Raw genomic sequence first — 23,822 nt, forward strand, 5'->3', positions numbered from 1 at the left:
ACAAAGATCTGTATTAAGTTTTGTCGATTTGGAAAAGATATGACAAGGTGCCAAGAGAGAAGCTATTCAATACGCTGCAGTTATATGGTGTCAATGGGGCATTATATGAAGATCAAGCAATACTTAGTCTTTATTTGAGTTGTAAGTCAGCAGTTAGAATTGAAGGAAGTACAGGAAGATGGTTTAATGTTAAATGTGGTGTGAGACAAGGATGTACATTATCCCCTCTGTTATTCATTATCTATATGGATCACATTATGAAGGAAAGTGGTATTAAACATGAAATCAAAATTGGAGATGTTAATGTCAGCTCTTTGTTTTATGTGGATGATGTTATACTTCTAAATAAATCCACTACAAGTCTGCAAGATTCTCTGACTAAATTGAATAGCTGTTGTAATAGATATGATATGAAGGTCAGCAATAAAAAGACAAAGACAATGAAAATAGGCAGAATCATTGAAAATGTCAACTGTGTTGTGAATGGACAACCTGTGGAACAAATAAAACATTTCAGCTGTTTAGGCACGATTTTTCTAGCGAAATGTAGAAATAAAGCAGCAAAGGACCTCTTACATGTTAGGCAGATCAAAGATGCAGAAGGAAGAGTATTATGGAGGGATGTGGACATAAGAAAAAGATGGAAAATATACTTTGAGGGACTTTTGAATGAGGAAAATGCAAGGACTCTCAGAGGAAATGGGCAGTCTTCTGAGGGGATGGTGCAGAACATCAGTAGAGTGGAAGTGACGGAGGCCATGAAGAGGATGAGGAATGGAAAATCGGTGGGCCCCAACAGAATTCCAGTGGAGGCATGGAAGGCACTGGGGGAAGAGGGAATTGACCTGCTGTGGGACTTGTTCATGAAAGTTTGCAAACAGGAAAATTTACCCAAGGAATGGAGGGAAAGTACTCTTGTCCCCCCATCTACAAGGGTAAAGTGGATGCACAAGATTTATTCCTCTGTAAAAATTACAGAGGAATAAAGTTGATGTTCCACACTATGAAAATCCTAGAAAAGGTTCTTGATGGTAGATTGAGGAAGGAGGTGGAGATTGCAAAGGAATAATTTGGCTTCATGCCTGGTAGATCAACAACATCTGCATTAACCCAAAGATGCTATCTTTGGGTTACGGCAGATGATGGAAAAATATCGAGAGAAACAAAGGGAGCTACATCTGGTATTTATTGATCTGGAGAAAGCATACGATAGAATGCCAAGGCAAGAAGTCTGGAGGTGTCTGAGGGAGAAGAAGGTGCTGGAGAAATATGTCAGGTTGGTGCGGGAAATGTACAGAAATGTGAAGACAAATGTTCGGACCTGTTTGGGACAGACAGAAAGTTTTCAAGTAACAGTTGGCTTGCATCAAGGGTCAGCATTAAGTCTGTTTCTGTTTAATATTGTGATGGAGGTGGTAACAGAGGAGGTGAGAGAAGATGTGTCTTGGACAATGTTGTATGCAGATGACATCTTGTTGTGTGTAGATTCAAGAGAAGAAGCGGAAACTAAACTGGAAAGATAGAGAAAAGTACTGGAAGAGAGAGGTATGAGACTGAGCAGAAGTAAGACAGAGTATATGTGTTGCGCAGTCGGCCAGGAGACAGATCTGGAGCTGGAAGGAAATGTCATCAGGAAGGTGAGAGACTTTAGATACTTAGGTTCAACAGTGGAAGCATATGGAGGAGCTGAGAAGGAAGTGGGATGCAGGATACAAGTGGGTTGGAGGAACTGGAGGGAGATGGCTGGAGTGTTATGTGATAAGAGGGTGCCAATCAATCTGAAAGGCAAAATTTATAGGACAGTAGTGAGGCCAGCTATGACATATGCTATAGAAACTGTAGCCGTGAGGAAAAATAACATCAGCAGGATGGAAGTAGCAGAGATTAGAATGTTTAGGTGGATGTGCGGTGTGACCAGAAAGTATCATCTGAGAAATGTCAGGGGAACAGTGAAAGTTACGAACTTAGGAGCGAAAATACAGGAGGCAAGGTTGAGATGGTTTGGTCATGTGATGAGGAGGGAGGATGAATATGTGGGAAGAAGGGTCATGCAGATGGATGTGCAAGGAAGGCGGAAGCGTGGGCGGCAAAAGAAGAGATGGAGGGAGCTGGTAAAAGAGGACTTGAAGATGAAGAACTTGCATGTGGTGACAGCCCAAGACAGGAAGGTGTGGAGGAGACTCATTACAAACAGTGACCCCACTTAAGTGGGAGAAGCTGCAGAAGCAGAAGGAGGAGGCACGATTTTTACTGAAGATGGTAAATTAAATATAGAAATAGACAACAAAATCAGCAAAGCTGGTATGGTGGGAAGTCAATTGAATAAATTCATATGGAATAAGAGAGAAATTAGTCGGAACACTAAATTAGCTGTATACAAGACAGTGTTCAAACCAGTTTTAACTTATGGATCTGAGATCTGGGTCAGAAGTAAAACACTTGACCAAAGACTAGAGACCAGAGATATGAGAGTCCTGAGAAAGATTATAGGCGTGAACAGATGGCATCAATGGCAATATCATATTAAAAACGATTATATTAGGAAATAACTTGACATTGTCAGCAGCCAAGAATGCGTTAGCAGAGCTAATCTCAGGTGGTATGGTCACTTAAACAGAATGGGCGAGGAAAGATTAGCAAAACAAGTGTTCTTTGCCAGGTTGGCAGCAAAACAATCCAGAGGAAGACCAAGATATAGGTGGATTGATACGGTACAAAGCGCCTTAGACGATAGAAGTATAAGATCTGATAATATTGGGGTCTTGACAAGTAACAGACTGATTTGGAGGAAAATTGTAGATAGAAAATTAATAATGATGTAAATTTTTCATGTAGTACTATCATATCCTGTTACACCCCTTGAGGGTACATAGCAGGAATTTGATGATGATGATATCTAAGCGGTAGTATGTTTAGTATGGTGTATTTATCACACATTGTATATCCTTATCTGTTTCTAGTTGAGATTTTAATTACTTTATTCTGAGTCGAGACTAAAGGTTTCAGAGTAGTGCGATAGATTCTTCCCCAACTTAATATACCATATTTTTGTTGATTCTGAGTTTATGGAAAGGGTTTGTGACCCCCTCAAAACTGACACAGAAATTTTAGAACATATTTTCCGAATAACTTTTATAAGAAATTTCTGTGGGTTCGTGATCCCTTTCAGGCTTAGTCACAAGAATGACCTTTTGTTATTGAAAAAGAACAGTTAATTGAGCTTTCAAGTGACAGTGGGCTTAAAATGCAGTTCCGTGATCTTGGTTCGGTTCTATTCTGGATCTCACCTTCAGTGAGAAGTGAATTAACTGAAGAAGCATTGAAAATTGTCATAGTTTTCTACAACCTAACTTCGTGAGAAAGGATTTTCATCGCTACTTCAAATTTTTATTTGAAGTAGCGATTTCTGTATTTCAAACAAAATACAGAAATTGTTTTGCTGTGTGTTTGCCGATCTTCGACTGAAGTTGATCAGTATTGAGCCAGATAACCAGCAACTCTGCAAGGACCGAGAAGATCAACCATCTCATTAAAAGTAAGTAGTAACATAATTATATATGATTTATTTGTTTAATAAAAATTTAAACTTTCATCAATGATAAACTTTTAATCATTTACTTCCAGTTTAATTATGTTTCCTCATGTATTCAAAACATGCTTTTAAATTTATTCTGTTATAAATGGTACAGTTTTTCCCAAATGTTGGTAATGCCCACATAGGTATTTAAAAAAGTTACATAACTTAGTGGTCTGCAGAATTGTTTTAGACATTTTACTGGTTGAGAAACTAGGTGTTCTAGAGCAGCGCTTCCCAAACTGTGGGCCGCGGCCCCCTTGGGGGCCATAGGTTTTGTTGAGTGGGTGCCGTGAAATAATGAAAACAAATTTAAAATGTTTGAAGACTAAGTAATTTTTTTTATTTTAAAAGAAACGTATTTAACTTTTATTATTTATTATTTCTTTTTTGTTATTTTTTATATTTTAATATCAAGAACTGTTGATATTGACTTTATATAAATATCAAAACTCGTTTTATATTATCACTATCACCCGAGCTAGTTTTCTGTTACCAATAAAAGTTTCGCATATACTTCACACATGAAAAAAAGCTTAAACAAGTTCATGTGGGAAGATAGTAACTCGCTTGCAGTGGTAAACAACATGCCCTCCCTTAAAAGCCACTATACTGTGGAGGCAATAAAAACAAGTACTTTTATTATGCCAGTGAATAAGGTATGAGCAGTCTGTGTAATATATTTCTCAACAAATAGTGCAATTAGAGACAACTGGGATAAAAACACACTAATCACATGTCCCCTCATACAGAAACTATGCTGTATAGACTGAAACAAAACCATATGTTGCATGGGCAAACACAGTATCTAACTAAAAACTATTGTGATTAATTCGATGTGTGCGAGTTTGATTTCCCAAGGCAGCAATAAAATTCAACCGAACGTGTTAAAATTCGTAAAAGTGTTAAAACTAAGTAATATATATATATACAGGGTGTTCGGGATAAATTTGACATATTTATAATTAATTATATTTTTCCGTAAGTTACATGTATTAACACACACTTCTCTTCATTTAAAAGTTTGGACCCTTCTTCATTCATATACAAGATGTCAGAAAGGATGGATAGCTGGAACCCACCTGAATCATGGAAGAGAATAACTTGTATCATGATGATTCGTGCCCGCCATCAAAATAAGGATATTACGACTGCTGCCCAATGCTCCCTGAATACAGTAAAAACAATCAGGCATGAACTAGAGACTTGCAATGGTGACTACGAGGATGTAGCAAGAAGAAAGATCCCTAGCAGACGATCTGATTGCGTTCGTACAGCAGAATTCCTCGCAAATCTGCAGGAACAGGTGTTGAAGAACCCTGGCATTGGAATTCGGGCTTTGTTCGTGGAGTTGCTAACTGTAGTCAAGCCCTGGATAACAAGGGTAGCCAATGGTAGGCCGTATGTATGGCAGCAGGATTCGGCCCCTTGCCACACCTCTGGGAAAAGTCAAAAATGGTTGTCTGAAAATTTCTACGACTCCACCAGTCCAAATGTTTGGCCTCCAAACTCCCCAGACCTTAACCCCATGGATTATTTTGTATGGGGCGCAGTTGAAAAAGACACCAATCGCACTTCCAGTAATACAAAAGCCCAGTTAATGGATAAAATTAAAACAGTTTTTGCGGCCCTTCCCAGGGAGACTGTAGCATCAGCTTGTTCGAGGTTCCGAAGCAGAATTGAAGCTGTGATCGATGCTAATGGTGGTTATTTTGAGTAAATCTTGTTGATAGTATTGTAATTAACTCTGCCTGTAATGTTTTTTTGTCAATTCATTAAATTTAATAGATACAAAGAAGATTTTCTTTTTCCTTACGAAACTGTCAAATTTATCCCGAACACCCTGTATATACACATAATGAATGTTATGGCAGTTTCACATATGGAATTCAGTTGAAGAGAGTTAGCATTTCAACTCAATTGTCAGCTATGCTTTTATCTTTCGGTTGTGCGATCTTTTGTTAATACCGCACCAATCATATGCAAGTTTTAATAACCTGCCTTTGCTGTCTGTTTTGCGTTAGGATGAATTACCTTAAAGGGAGAAAAGTCACAAAAGAGAAAAATGTTCCTGGTCCGGGGATTTCCTTATTCAGGTAATATTCACTAATTTCATGTTATCAGTCTGTGGTGTGCCAGTATCGGTAAGTGGTGATATTATTTGATATATTCTACGTTAAAAAATTTAACCCTGAGATGGATAAGTGGCTGATAAAAAATAAAAAAAAAAAATCCCGCGAACAATCAGAAGAAGCAGAAACATACTCAAAAAAAAAAAAAAAAAGATAGTATTTCATATTTTACCAGAATAGCCTGTATCGTCTTCAGAACCAAACGGTAAGAGGCAAAAAATGTAATATAAGCATTTGATTTTTGCAATATTTGCTGTGTATGTTTTGTTTTGCATATAAATACAATAAATATTACAATAATATATCTCTCTATTACGATTTTGTTTCGAGGGGGGCCGTGAAATATTTTAATTTTTGCAAAGGGGGCCCTGACATCCAGAAGTTTGGGAAGCACTGTTCTAGAGAACTGTTTGGAATCATGTACATTTCCATGGAAAATATTGAGTACATTATATGCCACCTGCAAAACTGCAGATTTTATTTACGGTTACTGAGAGAAAACTATAATGTATAGGATAAAGTATTTTTTAAAAGCACAGTCTTAGGGTAGTACCCAGCATTGATTAGAGAAATCTGAAGAGAAGAAACGGATCACTAATGACATTATGTGAATGGTCAGAAAGAAAATGACAAATGGTGGAAAGCACACCAATGAGATACTGGCTTCTTATGGAGTTCTCTATGCCAGACCCAGTGGATGCCATGGAAATGTCAGGAGTCACCATGTGGCTAGAAGAGTTGCTGCAGCACGAGAATGGTGGAATCGATGTTGCAAGTGGGTTTTTAGGTAGTAAAGAAGTTAGTTATCAATGACCTTTTCAATTCTTTCTTAAGGGGACAATAACAGTTTAGTATGATGACTAACATTGTTGGGTATATACCAGACAAGTGAAAGCCTGAATAGACTAGAGCAGAGATTCTCAACCTGTGGTATGTGAGCCACTGCCTTACTGGTACATCTAATATCTTGAATTAAATATAATGGTACGCCACTGGAAAAGGTTGAGAACCCCTGGACTAGAGGATAGATGTTTAATTCTGGAGTGCAAATTTTGAGCACATTGGTTGAAAAATGCTATCCTGACCAGGACATAGTGAGAAATTTTTTGCAATGTCTTTCTGGAAAAAGTGGGATACACTGGACTGTATGGTATAGTGCAGTGTTTTTCAAACTGAGTCGTGAAATCAATTTAGCAGATCACAACATTTTCAATTTGGCCACTTGTACAAAGTCAACTGTGAAACACAAATGGATGTCACATCCAAAATATTTACTTATTTGTTATTGTATTTGTTTATTTTGGGTTTTTCTTTCTATGCTATATTTAAATGTTATATGTGACATAACATAGTTCAGTTTTGGGTTTACTGCATTATATGTAGTCAAGGCACGTGCTGTATTTGTATATCTACTCTCCAGCCAAAGGGTTGCATTGGGTTCAAATTCCATCATGGGCATTGTTTATAATGTCCTTCATTCATCCATACACATCCATATCTTCTTCTTGCGTATTCTGCAATTGAACAGGTTCTTCTCTTAGTAGCAAAAACTTTTCTTCCACTCTCTTTTGTTGAGCCTTCTCTTTCAGGGTTGTGTACTTGTCTCCATTCAGCATGTCATCTAGCATTGTTTTCCTTATTCTTCCTCTGGTTCTTTTTCAGTCTATTTTTCTTTTGATGGCATCTTTGGTGATTCCATTTCCTCTTAGAATATGTCCAATCTAGTTTCCCTTTCTTCTTTTTATCCTCTTTAACAGACTTCTTTCTTCTACTCTTTTTAAGACCTCTTCATTAGTTATTTTATCTGTCCAGTTGATTTTTTTGCATTTTTCTCCAAATCCACATCTCAAAGCTTTCCAAAATCTTAATTTCTTCTTTCTTCAGTGTCCAAGTTTCAGTTGCATAGAGGGCAACACTCCACACATAATATTTTATTAATCTTTTCTTTAGGTTTCTATCCATTTTACTTCTGAATAAATTCCATTTTCTATTAAAGGCATCTCTTTCCATCGCTTTTCTTGCTTTTATGTCACTTTTACATCTTCCATCACTGCTAATAATACTTCCTAGATATTTAAATGTCTTTGCTTGATTCAATTTTCCCCCATTTATTCTGATATCCATATTTGCCTCTTTTGTTGCTATTTTCATTACCTTTTGTTTTTCTGATGTTAATTTTCATTCCATAATTGATACAGGATTCTGGTAATCTGTTCAACAGATGTAGTCCTGTTTCAGTATTTGATAATAATACCTTGTCATCTGCGTATTATCTTATTGCAAATATCTGTCTACTTCCAATCTTTATTCCTTCTTCCGAATTCTTCAATGCTTCATTTAACATTGCTTCAGAATACATGTTAAAGAAAATTGGTGACAGCGAATAGCCTTGTCTTACTCCTCGTCCAATGATGCCTAGTTCTGTTGTACCATATGTCTCTCACCATGGCAGTTTGTCCCATATATAGTGAAATAATTAGCCTTCCATGTTTCCAATCTTTTCCATTTTACCAAGTCAAAAGCTTTTTCAAAATCTATATAACAGATATTAACTTCTTTATTCACTTCCAGACTTCTTTCACTTACTATTCTTAACAATCCAGTCTCATCTCTTGTTCCCCTACCCTTCCTGGAACCAAACTGCTCTTCTCCAAGAAATTCTTCCACCTTAGATGCAATTCTTCGTGTTAGGATTCTCATATTTTTGATGTATGGGAAATGAGGCTTATTGTTCTAAAATCCTTCCAGTTCACTGCATTACTTTTCTTTGGTATAGGTACAAATATTAAGGTCATAAAATCTTTTGGTAATTCTCCTTTGTTATAAATTAAATTTATTATTTTGGTTGTTTCTTCAGTTCCTTTCTTCTGAAGTTGTTTCAGGAATTCTGCAGGTATTTCATCTATTCCTTCTGCCTTTCCACATTTTAGTTCTTTAATGGCCATTTCTACTTCTGTCTTCAAAATCTTTGGGCCTAGATCATCTTCATTTACCTGCTTTAGATCTTCAATGTATTCCTTCCATCTCATTAGGATTTTATCTTCAGTTTTGATTTCTCCATTCTTATTTTCTCTGCCTCTAGCTCGAATTCCATTTCTGTTACGATTCATGCTTCTTGCTTTTTCATACAAAAGATCATACCTTTCCACTCGCTCATAATTTTCCATTTCTTCACATTGCTTTTTAAGCCAATCTTCTCTACTTTTTGCTTCCTTTCTCAATTTCTCATTCAGGGTTCTATATTGTATTTCCCTTCTGGGGTGTCTTTATTTTTCCATTTTCTTCTTTCTTCCATTAGAGAAATCTCATTAGTTATCCAAGGTTTTTTTTATTCTTTTAGCTCTTGCATATCCAATTTCTTCTTCTGCAATCTTCTTTATTTTCTCTTTTACTTGTTCCCATTTCTTTTCTGGATCTTCAGTTTTGACAAAACTTGTTTCCTCTAATTCTTTCACACAAATATATATTCTCTTCTGAGGTGGACTGAGTCATCATGGGAGTAGATCCAATCTCCCTCCCTCTCCCATTGGGGGAGGACTTTCTCAGCAATGAGACTATTAGAGGTTGAATATGCAAGGGCACAGTGTTTTGTGAAACTTGTTTCATTTTAATATGTGAGCATGCATGTGTACCAGGTTGTGATGTAAAATATATTTCTTATGGTGGCCACAGTAATGTTTTGAAAATACTGATATAATGGAGGTGATTATGTTGGGATTGCATTGAAGTAGATGACTTCAAAAAATCAGCCTTATCTTTGGTAAATGCTGTGGACTATCTGGAACTTGGAAGCATAGAAATGTCACTCATATGATATGATCATGTACCATATTTGTTTGTGGTTTGTTTATACAGAATATGACTTTGTTTGCTAGGTCTCAATTGTCAACCCATTCTTGTTTGTTTGGTATTCATGTGGACACCTAATAAAACAGCCTACATGAAGGTAAGGATTAAGTATTTGGCTGAGTTTGACAATAAACACCTTGAGGGTATTACTACACTTGTTAGTCACATAAGATTGAATTAACCCTAAAGTCATCACAAATTACATATCTATACAAACATATGAAATCAGTAATGCATTTTTAGGTGAACGCTTCTTTAAAATGTCATCATCATCATACGTATCAAGGATTTAAGCCTAGCATGGCCTATTCCGGCCTTAGAAGTCATCGTTTAAGAGGACGTCCTGGGTTTTCTTTTTCCTAATGGCTTGTACTTTAAGGCTTGTTTTGGTAATCTTTCTGTTTTCATCCATTTATGTTTATATTTTTTAATTTTTTTTATTATTGGTTCTTGGTTTAATTCTTTCATAATATCTTCATTTCTTTTGTGATCAAATAGGGTATACGTTGCAGTTTTTCTCATAAACTTCATTTCTGCTGTTGTTAATCTTTGTTTGTCTTTTTGTTTTATTGTCCAGATTTCGCTTCCATACATTAAGACCGGTATGGCTAATGTATTGTATACTTTTAGCTTGGTTTGTTTTTGAACTAGGTTTGGTTTAAATATAGAGTTAATTACACCTGTTAATTTTTAAATATTTTGCAATTTTTACGTTTATATCTTTTTCATTTTCATATGTGATCATACATCCTAGGTAGTTAAATGAATTCAACCTGTTCTAAGATCTTATCTATTACTATTTTAGTTCTTGCTGGATCTTGTCCTTAAAAGGCCATAGTTTTTGATTTTTCCATTGATATTATCATACCATAATCTTTGGATATCTCATTTAGATTTAAAATAGCTTTCTGTAAGTTATCTTCAGAATTTGTAATTATTATTTAGTCGTCTGCAAAGAGGAGAGTGTTTAAGTTAACTGTAGGTGAAAGTTTAATTCCTTGATGTAAATTTTTACTCCATTTTATTATTATTTCATTTAAGTAGATATTAAAAAGAGTTGCTGAGAGGGAACATCCCTGTCGGACCCCTTGGTTTATCTCTCTTGTATATGATAACTTGTGATTTAATCTTATTTGTATTTGATTATTTTCATATATACTTCTGATAGCACAATATTTGATTGTAAACCTATAATATATTAGTACTTGTTCCATAAGTGGGCTAGGGATTAGATAATATGGAAAATTGGCTGAAGACTTTGTAAACAACCATATGAAATATGGTTGTTTAATGCAATATTCCATGTTTCATATGAATTCAAATGGCAAAATCATTTGAATTCATGTGAATTTTGCCATTTCTCTTAATCTGTGTAATTTACACAGATTAACAGATGGCATCCTTGTCATGACATAGTGAAAATGAAGATATTAAAAGGACATTAGTAAGAATTTTTTTATTAATGTTCAACATGGTATTGTGACTAAGACACAGTGGGATAAGATTAAAAACCAGTGCTTGAAACAAATGGCAGAATTAGAGTAGCATTAGAAGATGGAATGAATTTGTGAGACTAGTCAGAAATGTTACTTAAGTGTCATGTCATTTGGCAGGCACACACTAGAAGCCAAAATCACCACTTCAGCATAGATGAATATATTCCAAATGTCTTTCAGATGAAAATTCAACCTATCTGTGTGCAGAAATCTAAATCTTTCCTGCTAGTTTAGGCTGATTGGGCTTATTAACCCCAGGAATGTAATTGCATTCTAAGAATTACTTTCTTAGAATGCAATTACATTCTAAATTTTTGTTTTTTCTTCAGCAACTGAATGTTATCCAAGTGTAGATCTGGAAAAGGCATAATCTGCCAAGATGGAGAGTTTACTTCAAAACTATGCTTAATATGTGAGTGGGAGTTTGTTGTAAACGGTTGAGTTCCTTTTAAGGAGTTCAGGAAAGATTTTTTTCTTATCTTCCGAAAAAGGACCCCCCCCCCCCAAAAAAAAAAAAAAATCGCACCCCTGTCCTACAGTAAAGGTGCAACTGTTAATTAGACTGGGCTAATTTTTAAAACAAAATTATAAGTCTATAAACTTCTGGACAGTGCCTATTTTCATGAAACAAGAACTGCCATATCCAGTATTCTGGACAGAACAAACAATCAAATTACTTTGGAAGCAAGAAAAAATATATTTAATATTGGCAACAGAAAAGAAGATTAGTAAAACATGCACCGAAGACCATTTCATCAGATTGGGAGATCATCAAGCTACTACACAGATCCATTTTGAATAACATTGTTCTCAGAAGTGGCTCATGTACTACAGAACCCAGTGAACTGCACTAGAACTGATTGTGTAATCCTACACAAATTTGGTATGCCTCCAATTTGTATTACCCTCCATAAATGACTGCCCTTGTTCTCGGGGTCATTTCATTCAGTCTTTGCTAAATGTATTGGTTAAATTTCAAATGCCTTTGATGATGATAGTACGTAAATTTATTTTCATTATAGTTCTATGTATTGGGTTGGCAAATAAGTTTGTTCGGTTTTTCAGAGTGGAATGAAACACACTTTATTTAATATATATAATACATACTAGTCAGTTATCTATTGACCCTCTTCCACCAACTTCATTATGCCACGTTCATAAAACTGCTGAGGTTTACTGGCAAAAAACTGATCCAGGTGTCTTTTGACAGCCTCCTCATTAGCGAAGATTTTCCCTTGCAGAGAATTCTGCAACGATCGGAATAAGAGGTAATCGGAAGGTGCTAGGTCCGCTGAATACAGAGGATGCGGCAAAACATCCCAGCCAAGACTTAACAATTTACTCGTGGTTGTTAACGCTGTGTGGGGTCTGGCATTGTCGTGGTGAAAGACACCTCCTTTCCGATTTGCCAATTCAGGATGTTTTGTGCTAATTGCACGGGCCAGTCGTTAACTGTGAGCAATAGACAGTTGAATCAATCGTTCTGCCCGACAGTAACACCTCGTAGTGGACAACACCTTTATAATCCCACCACACAGAGAGCATGATCTTCTTTGGGTGCAATCCTGTTTTTGAGGTTGTTTGCGGCGGTTCTCTCTTGTGCCCCCATGATCTTTTACATACGATGCTTATCATACACGACCCATTTTTCATATCCCATAATCATCCTCTTCAAAAATGGGCCGTTTTCTTGGTGACATCGCAGTGAATCACAGATGGATATGCAAACATTCAATATTGGCCTCAGTCAATTCATGCAGCACCCAAACATTGAGTTTTGAAACAAATCCCAGCTTGTGCAGTTTCAATGCTTGTATGGGATATATTCATTACTGCAGCAACCTCCCACACTGTTTGTGATGGATTTTTGTCGACGATATCCTTCACAACACTCAAATCATCCTTGGTCGGGTGACCGGCGCGAGGCACATCACTGACATCGAAATCTCCGGAACGGAATTTGGCAACACCTTTGGCATACGTGTTCTGTTAAGGCACCATCCCCATATACACCGCATATTTTTTTTATAGGCTTCTGCAGTTTGTTTGCCTTTTTTGAAATAATAAAGCAAAATATGCCGGTAATATGTTATTTCCTTCCATTTCTAAAAATATATTACACACACGCAACTGAAGTAGGCTGACGAAATTTCATTGAAAGGTTATGTGAAATGTTGCCTTTCAATAGTGTTGCGCCAATAGCGACAGGTGAAGTGCCATAAACAGTGAACGAAAATTCACTGAAAGGTTATGTGAAATGTTGCCTTTCAATAGCATTGCGCGACAGGTGAAACGGCGTAAACTTGTACTAACGCATAGACCAACCAAACTTATTTGCCAACCCAATATTTTAAAATAATAATGGAATATAGCTTTACAGTTCATTAATTGCTTACACCATGTTTATACAAAAGTTCAAGAAGGACAGTGGTCTACCTTCATACTGGTTCAAAACATGAGTGTTTAATACGAGAGAATATACTGTACTGCAGGGTTTCTCGCACATTTTCCTACAATGGAACACATCTCATATTCAATGTAAAACTAAGCGCACAAATTGCTGCAGCAGGCTGTATTGTATCACAAAGCGATGGTGCACATACACACTACAGGCATGCTTGGCCACAGCATATCACTTTGACCTTGCTTGTGACCTCATGTTTCCTAGAATAGATAACTCTGTACTTCACTTGTGCTCAGAGGTGTCAACAAATGTGTCTGTCAGCCAGCATGTGCTGGCCTTAATAGCACAATCCACATGATAGTGAGGAGTTCCTGAATTTCAAACGTATTTGACCTTGTTGCAGCATTTAAAACAATTCCAGGCTCATATTAATTCTGATAATTTTTCAAAGAACACAGTCACTTTCTCCAGAACATAGTTTGGGAAACACTGCTATACTGCATGTAGAGCAGCAAGTGACTGTAACTAAATGTTGAAAAAAACAAAAGTATTTCTGTTTAAAAAGATCTGTGTAACAGCTCAGATATAAAATATATATATATATATCATCAAATTCTTGCCATGTACCCTCAAGGGGTGTACAGGATATGATAGTACCACACACACACACACACACACACACACACACACATATATATATATATATATATATATATATATATATATATACACATATACATACATAATCAGTGGTCTGCAGGTTACACATCACAAACACATATGAGAGAGAGTGCAAAACCTATAATCAGTGGCATGCACGCCACTATGTCACGAAGGAGAAATGAATTGGAGAAAAAAAAATGGAAGGTTGAAAACAAGAAACAAATGCCAGAGAATGAAGGACAAAAATCTAAATTAAAACATATAGAACAATCCATGTAGGTAGTTACTCTGCAAACAAGAACTAAATAAAATTATTAATAGAAGATCATGGAGTCATTTATTGACATCCTGTATAAATCATTATATTCTATAAAACATATCGCAGATGAGTGAGCTTTCTGCGATCTTATGATATCAGTAAGATGTGAAAGGTAGGCGATATCCTTGGTGAAGGATCAAAAGGCTACATTGCCTGTTTGTACAAGAGGCAAGTTTAATGCATTTGGTTATTGAAGTAGTATGATTTTTAATACAGATGTTTCAGCCTGTAATAGGCTGAGTGCAAAGTTGAGATGTATAAGCTGAGCTTTTTTTTTTTTTTTTTTTGCTTTATTGTAGCACATCTCTGGGTGAACAAGGGCTTAGATGGTGGTTGTAGATTTTGTGTGGGGGTGGGTAGGGGTAGTTGAAGTTGCTTGTTTGGTTGGACCAGGAGAGTAGGAAACAAAACATGGATGAGTCATAAAAATCGTTTATCCTAGTGTACCTTGTGCTTCAAGCTCTTTGAGACTACAAGGTGATGTAGGATATCATGTTAATTGGTTGGGTGACAGTGGATCTGTAGAAAAGGAACATGTCATGGTTCTGCTCAGAGTAATGGGAGGAGAGCTAACAAATGCACTGCAAATATGTACGGTGGAACCTTGGTTGTCAAACGACTTTTATCTCGAACAAATCAGTCCCCAAACCGGCAACCACGTGCTCTGGGAGCTGAGATTACTGCGGGAGAGCATCAGTTACGCCGTAGCCTGTGTTCAGTGCAAACAGCTGGAATTTCTGGAGAATTAATTAATTTAAGACACCTATTGTATATTATTATTATTATAAGGTGACTCCATGGAGTCAAAAGACTCATCGTGGGAGACCCAACATTGCATACCATTATTCACACAATACCTGTCATACTCCCCCGTAAACTCATCTGCATTCTTGAATTTGCAGTGTCTTTTCTTGATTTTCTTTGTGTTTTACGTGTTTTTTTTTTATGAATTATTATTAAATAAGTCACCATGGGGCCGAAGATGGATAGTGATAGCAGCAAAGCGAAAAGAAAAGTTGTTAGAACCATGATAGAGGTGAAAAAAGAAATCATATCCAAACATGAAAATGGCTTTCGTGTCTCAGATCTTGCTATATGCAGTTCGGTATGGCAAAATCAACAATCTGTACAATTTTCACAAAGAGGCAATCAATTTTCGTCTATATTTTATCTATTTATTGTGTTTATTCTTTTTGTGTAAGATTCTATTAATTTTCATGTGTTTTCATATACGATTTTATGCATGAAGTACTGTTATAAAGGTTTAAATAAGCAATCCTCTGGGGTTTGGGAACTGATTAATCCATTTTACATTAATTCTTAATAAGGGAAAATGGTTTCAGTTTTCAAACAAATCTTTTTCCGAATAGCCTTTAGGAATGAATTATGCTCGACAACTGAGGTTCCCATGACGTTCCCATCCCTCGACAACTGAGGTTTGTACAAATACCCATTGTATTTGTACAAACCGGTTTTCAAAAATTAAAACCATATTGGGAGAATGAATGTGAATTACTGATATTCAGATTTATTAGATTGTTACTAACAATAATTAACAGTAGGTTAGTTAATCTGTTAAGTTAGAGAAGGGCAGTTTGAATTAATTTCAAAATGCAAATTTTGGATTTTTTTTTTTTAATCATTACTTAGCCCACAAGACTGGCCAAGAGATGGATAATCGAAACATAGTGGTTGAAATTAGTGGTAAATGAAACTATGAGGTGGAAATTTAGTCATCAAAATCATAGATTTGAGGTTTAGCAATCAGTGGTATGGTTTAGCTAAGGTTTCTTATTATTATGTCCTCCCTTTCTCCTAGATTGATTCCATTACATATGTATTCTGTTCCTGTGTTTGTTGAATACCTATTTTTTCTTGGAAGTTTATTTTGCACTTGGTTAGACTATAATAAATTTAGTTTAATCCTTTATCCAAGTGTAAGCAAACAAAGTTTGCACCTGAAAATGTCTTTGGGACTGAGGTAAGGTGGTGCAACTTGCAGCAAAGGTGGACCAAGATCTCATCACTCCTTGTCTCAGTATCTTCCATAATGCAAAGCACATCTCCTTGCAGACATGTATAATGCTATGAAGGTAAGGGCCACTACCCGTACCAGTTTAGACCTTTATTGAGGTTTCGTCAGTGGGAGGCAGACCCAGAAGTGGTGATACCAAGGCAGAAGCAATACGAGAGGTCATATTTACCTATACATAGCATAGCATTATACATGTGTATACATTTTTGGAGTTTGACCTGTACTTGAACATTCAATAAAGGTCGAAACCAGTCGGGTTAGTGGCCTTCCCTTAATGCATAGCATTATACATGTCCGCAAGGAGATGTTCTTTGCATTATGGGAGATACCGAGACAAGAAGTGATGAAAGCTTGGTCCACCTTGGCAACTCACAGCAAAAGTGTTGTACCTCCTTACCTCAGTCCTGAAGATATTTTCAGGTGCAAACTTTGTTTGCTTACACTCAGATAAAGGATTAAACTAAATTTACCAATTTTTTATGTAATCTGGAAATCTTTCAAGAGGCCAAACATGAAACTTTTTCAAGCCACTAAAGACCTTTAGTGGTAATGACCCATTTCACACCTATTGAAGTCAACATTGGATAATCTTGAGCATCTATGGCAGGAATCGAACCCAGAGCCTTGTTGAATGGAGGGCTGCTATCTACTTGGTTGCATAATATAAGATATGAAATGTGAGCAATTATGGATACTAAAAGAATGATCTTGCTTTGCTTTCTCTCTCAACTTTTTGATTACCAGATTTACTGACAGGATCACATCTGAGAACAATCTAATCCCACGAGACTTTTAATGGATGAGAAAATAGCACTATTTATTCAAATATCTGGTACCATATAAAGATTTGTAGTTAAGGTAGAAAAAATTCATTAAATGTGTTAATTCAGTCCCCTTTATTTCAGATGAGGATGATGATTTAAATATTGAAGATGGAGAAGAAGAGGATGATGTTGATGAAAATGCAGATGAAGATGGAGAGGATGAGGTCGGTCTTGACTACCTAGAGAAAGAAAACATCGATGTTAGTATAAAATTTTATCATTAATTAATTTTGCAGACAGACCTAGATGTACTTCTTGGCATAAATCAAGTGTATCAAAGTCTGGGGCAGGGGCTTTAAATTATTGAATTGATATGTGCCTGATTCGTAATTTACTGGAACTTTTAAAATTGAATCTCATTTTCAGTAAGTAATTTGTTTATATTAAGTTGTATATTTGTTTGTATGCAAACTTATACTGATTAAATTATGATTTAGAAGAGTTGTGTATACACAAAGAAACTGAATTCAATTTTTTTTTCATTTTTAAATCCCATGGTATTATTGCACCAGATCATAGAGGTCAAATTCATGTATTTTATACAGCACCTTTTCTGGGTTGTTATAAAGTTCACATTTGCAAATATTCATACAATTTAGTTAATGCATTGGCAATGCTTCCTCGATGTTACAGATTTTGCAGATGGGAAAGACTTTTATGCCATTGCTAAACTTGGTCTTGTGTGGTCAGTCTTGAGGTGAGAGATCAAGGTAGTGGCACAAAGATTGCAGCCATTTTTGCTACTCCATCTGCGGTTTCATTTCTCTTTAATCCCACATGGGAAAAGTTATATTCCATTGGAAAATTATTTTGGAATCCTTATGTAATTTATGTTTTTTGCTATGTCTAAGTATTTCTTGATGGCTAGTGTAGCAGTTCTTGAAGGGCTGTTAAGGAATCTGTGAAAAATATAAATTCCTTTGGGTTTTGTTTATCCAAATGTTACAGTGCTGTGTTAGTTGCTTTTAATTCTGCATGGTATGAGCTGCATACAATACTTTTAGTTGTTTTTAGTTATATATTTTGAGAGCCATAGATGAGTATGCCACTCCCAGAATTGCCATTTGGATTTTTGGACCCATCTTTGAGCCACCATATTCCATTATTTTTGAAAGAGCTAATCTCAAGATTGTAGGGTTTTCTAGGCTTTTTTCTCACGTTTCCCTGTTTCAAAGTTGATAACTGTATTTTTCCTCTCTTGATTTGGAGGAAACACAGGGTAGTTGGTATTTTATTTGGACAATCTAAGGAAATGTTATTTTCCATGGTTTCATGCATTGTCAATTTTTTTCTTTATTCTGTTTGTTGGTTCCCAATTTTTAAAAAGTTCACTTGTTCTATGATGTGCAAGGTTGGCTCTTTTTTCTACAAATTTAGTAAGATTTTCTTTTAATGTTTTAGCATCGGCTCCCCACTCTTTACCTGAGATACTTTTCATGATATTTAGTCTTCTTTTTGCTCTGACTGCAACATTGTTGATATGTTTATTGAAGCTTGGTGATGGATCCAGAGTAACTCCAAGGTATTTGGGGTTTTCATTAAAGGTAATTAGTTGACTGTTTAGCTTAATCTTTGGTCTCCACTTTCTGAGGGGGTTATTAATGGTAAATAATCAGAAATTTCTGATTCATCATCATCATCATCATCATCAAATTCCTGCCATGTACCCTCAAGAGGTGTACAGGATATGACAGTACTACATGAAAAAATTACATCATTACTAACTTCCTATCTACAATTTTCCTCCAAATCAGTCTGTTACTTGTCAAGACTTCAACATTATCAGATCTTATATTTCTATCGTCTAAGGCACTTTGTACCGTATCAATCCACCTATATCTTGGTCTTCCTCTGGGTCGTTTTCCTGCCAACCTGGCAGAGAACACTTGTTTTGCTAATCTTTCCTCTCCCATTCTATTTAAGTGACCATACCATCTGAGATTAGCTCTGCTAACGCATTCCTGGATGCTGACAATGTCAAGTTCTTTCCTAATATCCTCATTTTTAATATGATATTGCCATTGATGCCATCTGTTCATGCCTCTAATCTTTCTTAGGACTCTCATATCTGCGGTCTCTAGTCTTTGGTCAAGTGTTTTACTTCTGACCCAGCTCTCAGATCCATAAGTTAAAATTGGTTTGAACACAGTCTTGTATACAGCTAATTTAGTGTTCCGACTAATTTCTTTCTTATTCCATATGAATTTATTCAATTGACTTCCCACGAACCAGCTTTGCTGATTCTGTTGTCTATTTCTATATTTAGTTTACCATCTTCAGTAAAAATTGTGCCTAAGTAGCTGAAATGTTTTACTTGTTCCACAGGTTCTCCATTCACAACACAGTTGACATTTTCAATGATTCTGCCTATTTTCATTGTCTTTGTCTTTTTATTGCTGACCTTCATACCATATCTATTACAACAGTTTTTCAATTTAGTCAGAGAATCTTGCAGACTTGTAGCGTATTTATTTAGAAGCATAACATCATCCGCATAAAGCAAAGAGCTGACATTAACATCTCCAATTTTGATATCAGGTTTAATACCACATTCCTTCATAATGTGATCCATATAGATAATGAATAACAGAGGGGATAATGTACATCCTTGTCTCACACCAGATTTAACATTAAACCATCTTCCTGTACTTCCTTCAATTCTAACTGCTGACTCACAATTCAAATAAAGACTAAGTATTGCTTGATATAATGCCCCATTGACACCATATAACTGCAGCGTATTGAATATCTTCTCTCTTGGCACCTTGTCATATGCCTTTTCCAAATCGACAAAACTTAAATACAGATCTTTGTTATATTCCCATGCTTTCTCGACTATTTGTCGTAAAGTGAAGATCTGATCCTGACAGCCTCTATTTGGCCTGAATCCAGATTGTTCTTCACCAAGCTTTTCTTCCACAATTCTTCTCAACCGTTTCTCAAGTATACTTGCTTAGATCTTGCCAGGAACGCTCAGTAGGGATATACCTCTGTAATTCTCACATTCGGTTTTATTTCCCTTTTTATATATGGGTACTATGAGAGCTCTACTCCAATCATCGGGAATTCGTCCCTCTGTCCAGGCTTTCTGAACTATGCAGTGCAGCCACTGTAAGACTTATACCACCATACTTAAGCATTTCTGGTCGAATATCATCTACTCCTGCTGCCTTTCCACATTTCAAGCCTTTGATGGCTTTTTCTACTTCAAGTATGGATATGTATTCCTGACTGCATGCCTGGTCAGTGTTTTTTATCACTGTGCTGTCATCACTGCTTGTTTCATTTAGCAGTTTTTCAAAGTAATTACTCCATACGTCAAGAATATCTTTTTCTCCTGTTTTCATTTCACCTTTATCATCTCTAATTCCTTTTACAGCACTCTTTCCTCCATTCCTAAGCTTCTTCAACAACCTCCAGAATATTTTGCCACCTTCTTGATATTTATTTTCTATATTCTTGCCAAAGTCCTCCCATGACTTTTGTTTAGCTAGTTTTACACACTGTTTAGCTTTCTTACATTTGTCTCTGTATTCTGTAAGAGTAAAAGCTGACTTATTTGCCAGGAACTTTTGATATGCTTTCTTCTTTTCCTTCACTGCCTCTTTAACTTCCTGTGTCCAGCAGGGAGTTCTGATTTTTTTATCTTTGCACACAACCTCACCACATGCCTCTCTGGCAGAATCAATCAATGTTTCCTTCAGAGTTTGCCACTGAATCTCCAAGGTTTGATTCCTGTTCTCAAACTCTTTCATTTTCTTTTCAATAATATTTCTGTATTTTAGTCTACAGTTCACATCTGAGAGCTGCTCAACTTTTATTCGCTTTAAAACTTTCTTACATGTTATTCTTTTCAATATGAAATTCAATTTTATCCTGCTCAAGACTAAATAGTGATCACTTCCAATTTCAAATCCTCTGTACACTCTGGTGTCCTGCACCAGGGAGAAAACATCACTATCAACAATAACATAGTCAATGAGACTTTTCTTATTCCTAGCCTCTTCTCTCCATGTGAATTTGTGCACATTTTTATGTTGGAACATGGTGTTAGTAATAACCAGTCCATGTCCTGAGCAGAAATCCAACAGATATTTGCCATTATTATTAGCTTTGCTCTTTTCTCCAAATTTTCCCAAAATATTTTTGTATGTTTCACAATCATTTCCTACTCTACTATTTAGATCCCCAACAAGGACCAACTTTTCCTTTTTCATTGTGTCAGTTGCTTTTTCTAAAGCCTCAAAAAATTCCTCCATTTCTACCTTAGTAGAACCTTCTGTGGGACCATAGGCACAAATAAGTCTCATTGTCCAGTTCCCCATTCTCATATTTGCCCACATTAATCTACTTGAGACTGACTGCCATTCAAGAAGATTAGCCTCGTATTTTGTGTTGAATACTATGGCTACTCCTTCTTTTCCTTGATTGTCATTGCCTGAATATAACATTTTGTATTTATTGCTCAGAAAGATCTCACCAGTTTTGGTCTTTTTTGTTTCAGTCACCCCTATAATGTCGATCTGGTACTTATCTAATTCCTCAGCTAGCTCCATTTCTTTGCCATTCAGGCTTCTTACGTTGATAGTACCGATCTTTAACTCTGGTGATGTTGAGTTGGGGTTTGTTTTCAGATTTGTTCCAGTAGCTGACTTTTCGCTGTTCGCCCTGGTTCCCTGGCGAAAACAACGGGGGCCTTGTTTAACCGGGCGACGCCCCAGCCGGCATGAAATTTTGTCATGTTGTACCATCATTTTTTATTTTGGTTTAACCAATAAGAATACAATTTGGTCGGCTAAATCCCAAATTGCCAGCCCATCCTCGTTCGTTCAGTATCAAATTAGATACCTAACAGGGTGCACCACGAGAAGGTGAGGATTGGACATTAGGTCGGAAGCCCTGGTCGGTTCTCCGCATTCCTTTAAAGGCTATGTGGAGGTCTCCTCTCAGTTATACAGCTTTGACCCTTAAGCACCCCGAAATTTCTGATTTAGTAAGGTTAATTTTGATTTTTTGGTTTTCACAGTATGCAGATAAACTTTCAATGTCTTTTGTTTAAGTGACCTTCTGCTGTTTCTAGGTTGTTGTGAGCTGAGGATAGGACCAAATCATTGGCAAATATAGCTATCTTTGTTTCTTTATTTATATTTTTATCTAAGTCGTTTAAGTAGATGGAAAAAAGGAGTGGGCTCAAAATGCTGCTTTGCAGGAGTCCCTGTCTTATTTTCACTTTCTTGGAAAAGGTATTATTTATTCTAACCAGAATTGTTCTATTTCTTATTTTCACTTTCTTGGAAAAGGTATTATTTATTCTAACTAGAATTGTTCTATTTCTTAGAAAGTCATAAATCCAGTTCAGAACTTTCCCTTCTATTCCAATATGACAAAGTTTGGAAAAGAGTTTTGGCCTTCACACCTTGTCAAAGGCATTTCTAAAATCTATAAAAGCTGCAGTGGTGGATTTGTTAGGTTTGGTCTGGAAGTTATCTTGAATTGTCTGGGTTAAGTAGAAAAGTTGATCAGCTGTTGAGTAATTTCTTCTAAAGGCAGGCTGAAATGTGGTAGTAGAGTGGCCCTTCCCTTAATGCATAACATTATACATATCCACAAGGAGATGTGTTTTGCATTATGGGAGATACTGGGATAGGAGTGATGTTAGCTTGCTCCACCTTTGCTACGAGTTGCCCAGTGTTGTACTACCTTACTCCAGTCCTGAAGATATTTTCAGGCGCAAACTTTGTTTGCTCACACTTGGATAAAGGATTAAACTAAATTTATTATAGTCTAACCAAGTGAAAAATAATCTTTCAACATCTTTTTGTTTAGATAGTAATTCAAATGTTATAGTATCATTTTTTCCATCAATTTGCTTGGAATTCAATTAAGTGAACTTCTTGGTTGGTCTTGAGGTTTGTTAGGCTTTTATATTGGTATGATTATGACTGTCTTCCAGTCTTTTGGAGCTTTTCCTTGTTTTAGGCTATTGTTGTATAAGCGAAGTAGCCAATCTAGGGCTAGGGAAGGAAGATGTTTGTTTATAATTCCTTGTATTTCCTGGTCCACATGATTTATTTATATCTAGTCTCTCCAAGACATCTCTCAATTCATAAATTGTAAATGGATCCCAGAATAATTTCTTTTTATATTTTGAGGAATTTGCAGCGTTTTTTTTCTGCTGTCAAGCTTGTTTTGATATTTGATGGTCTTTCCTAGTATTCATCTCTAGTTTGCTTATATTTTGAAAATAAATGAATCACTTCTATATTTCAGCAATGTGACATTGCCGAAATATACAAAGTCTTCAGCCAATTTTCCATTTTATCTAATCCCTAGCCCACTTATGGAACAAGTACTAATATATTATAGGTTTACAATCAAATATTGTGCTATCACGAGTATATATGAAAATAATCACTTCTATATTTCGGCAATGTCACATTGCCGAAATATAGAAGTGATTCATTAAAGTTATCTTTAATTAATATACTTTATGTGTTGTTAATTCCGTAAATTAATTACCAGCATT

General features: G+C 36.0%; 1 protein-coding gene across 1 annotated transcript in view; it reads left to right on the top strand.

Annotated features, from left to right (window-relative positions):
- The window catches only part of LOC150099034 (acidic leucine-rich nuclear phosphoprotein 32 family member A-like), a 140,075-nt gene that overhangs the window by 99,191 nt on the left and 17,062 nt on the right, over nt 1-23,822 (top strand). The window contains exon 6 of the mRNA XM_090404744.1: nt 17,378-17,496. Within this exon, the coding sequence (XP_090260870.1) occupies nt 17,378-17,496 (119 nt within the window). The remainder of the gene's footprint in view (nt 1-17,377; nt 17,497-23,822) is intronic.

This window comes from Typopeltis vanoorti, chromosome 15 (genome assembly GCF_054136105.1).
Source record: "Typopeltis vanoorti isolate ZY-2024b chromosome 15, IOZ_Tvanoo_1.0, whole genome shotgun sequence".
NCBI classification, from domain to species: Eukaryota; Metazoa; Arthropoda; class Arachnida; order Uropygi; family Thelyphonidae; genus Typopeltis; species Typopeltis vanoorti.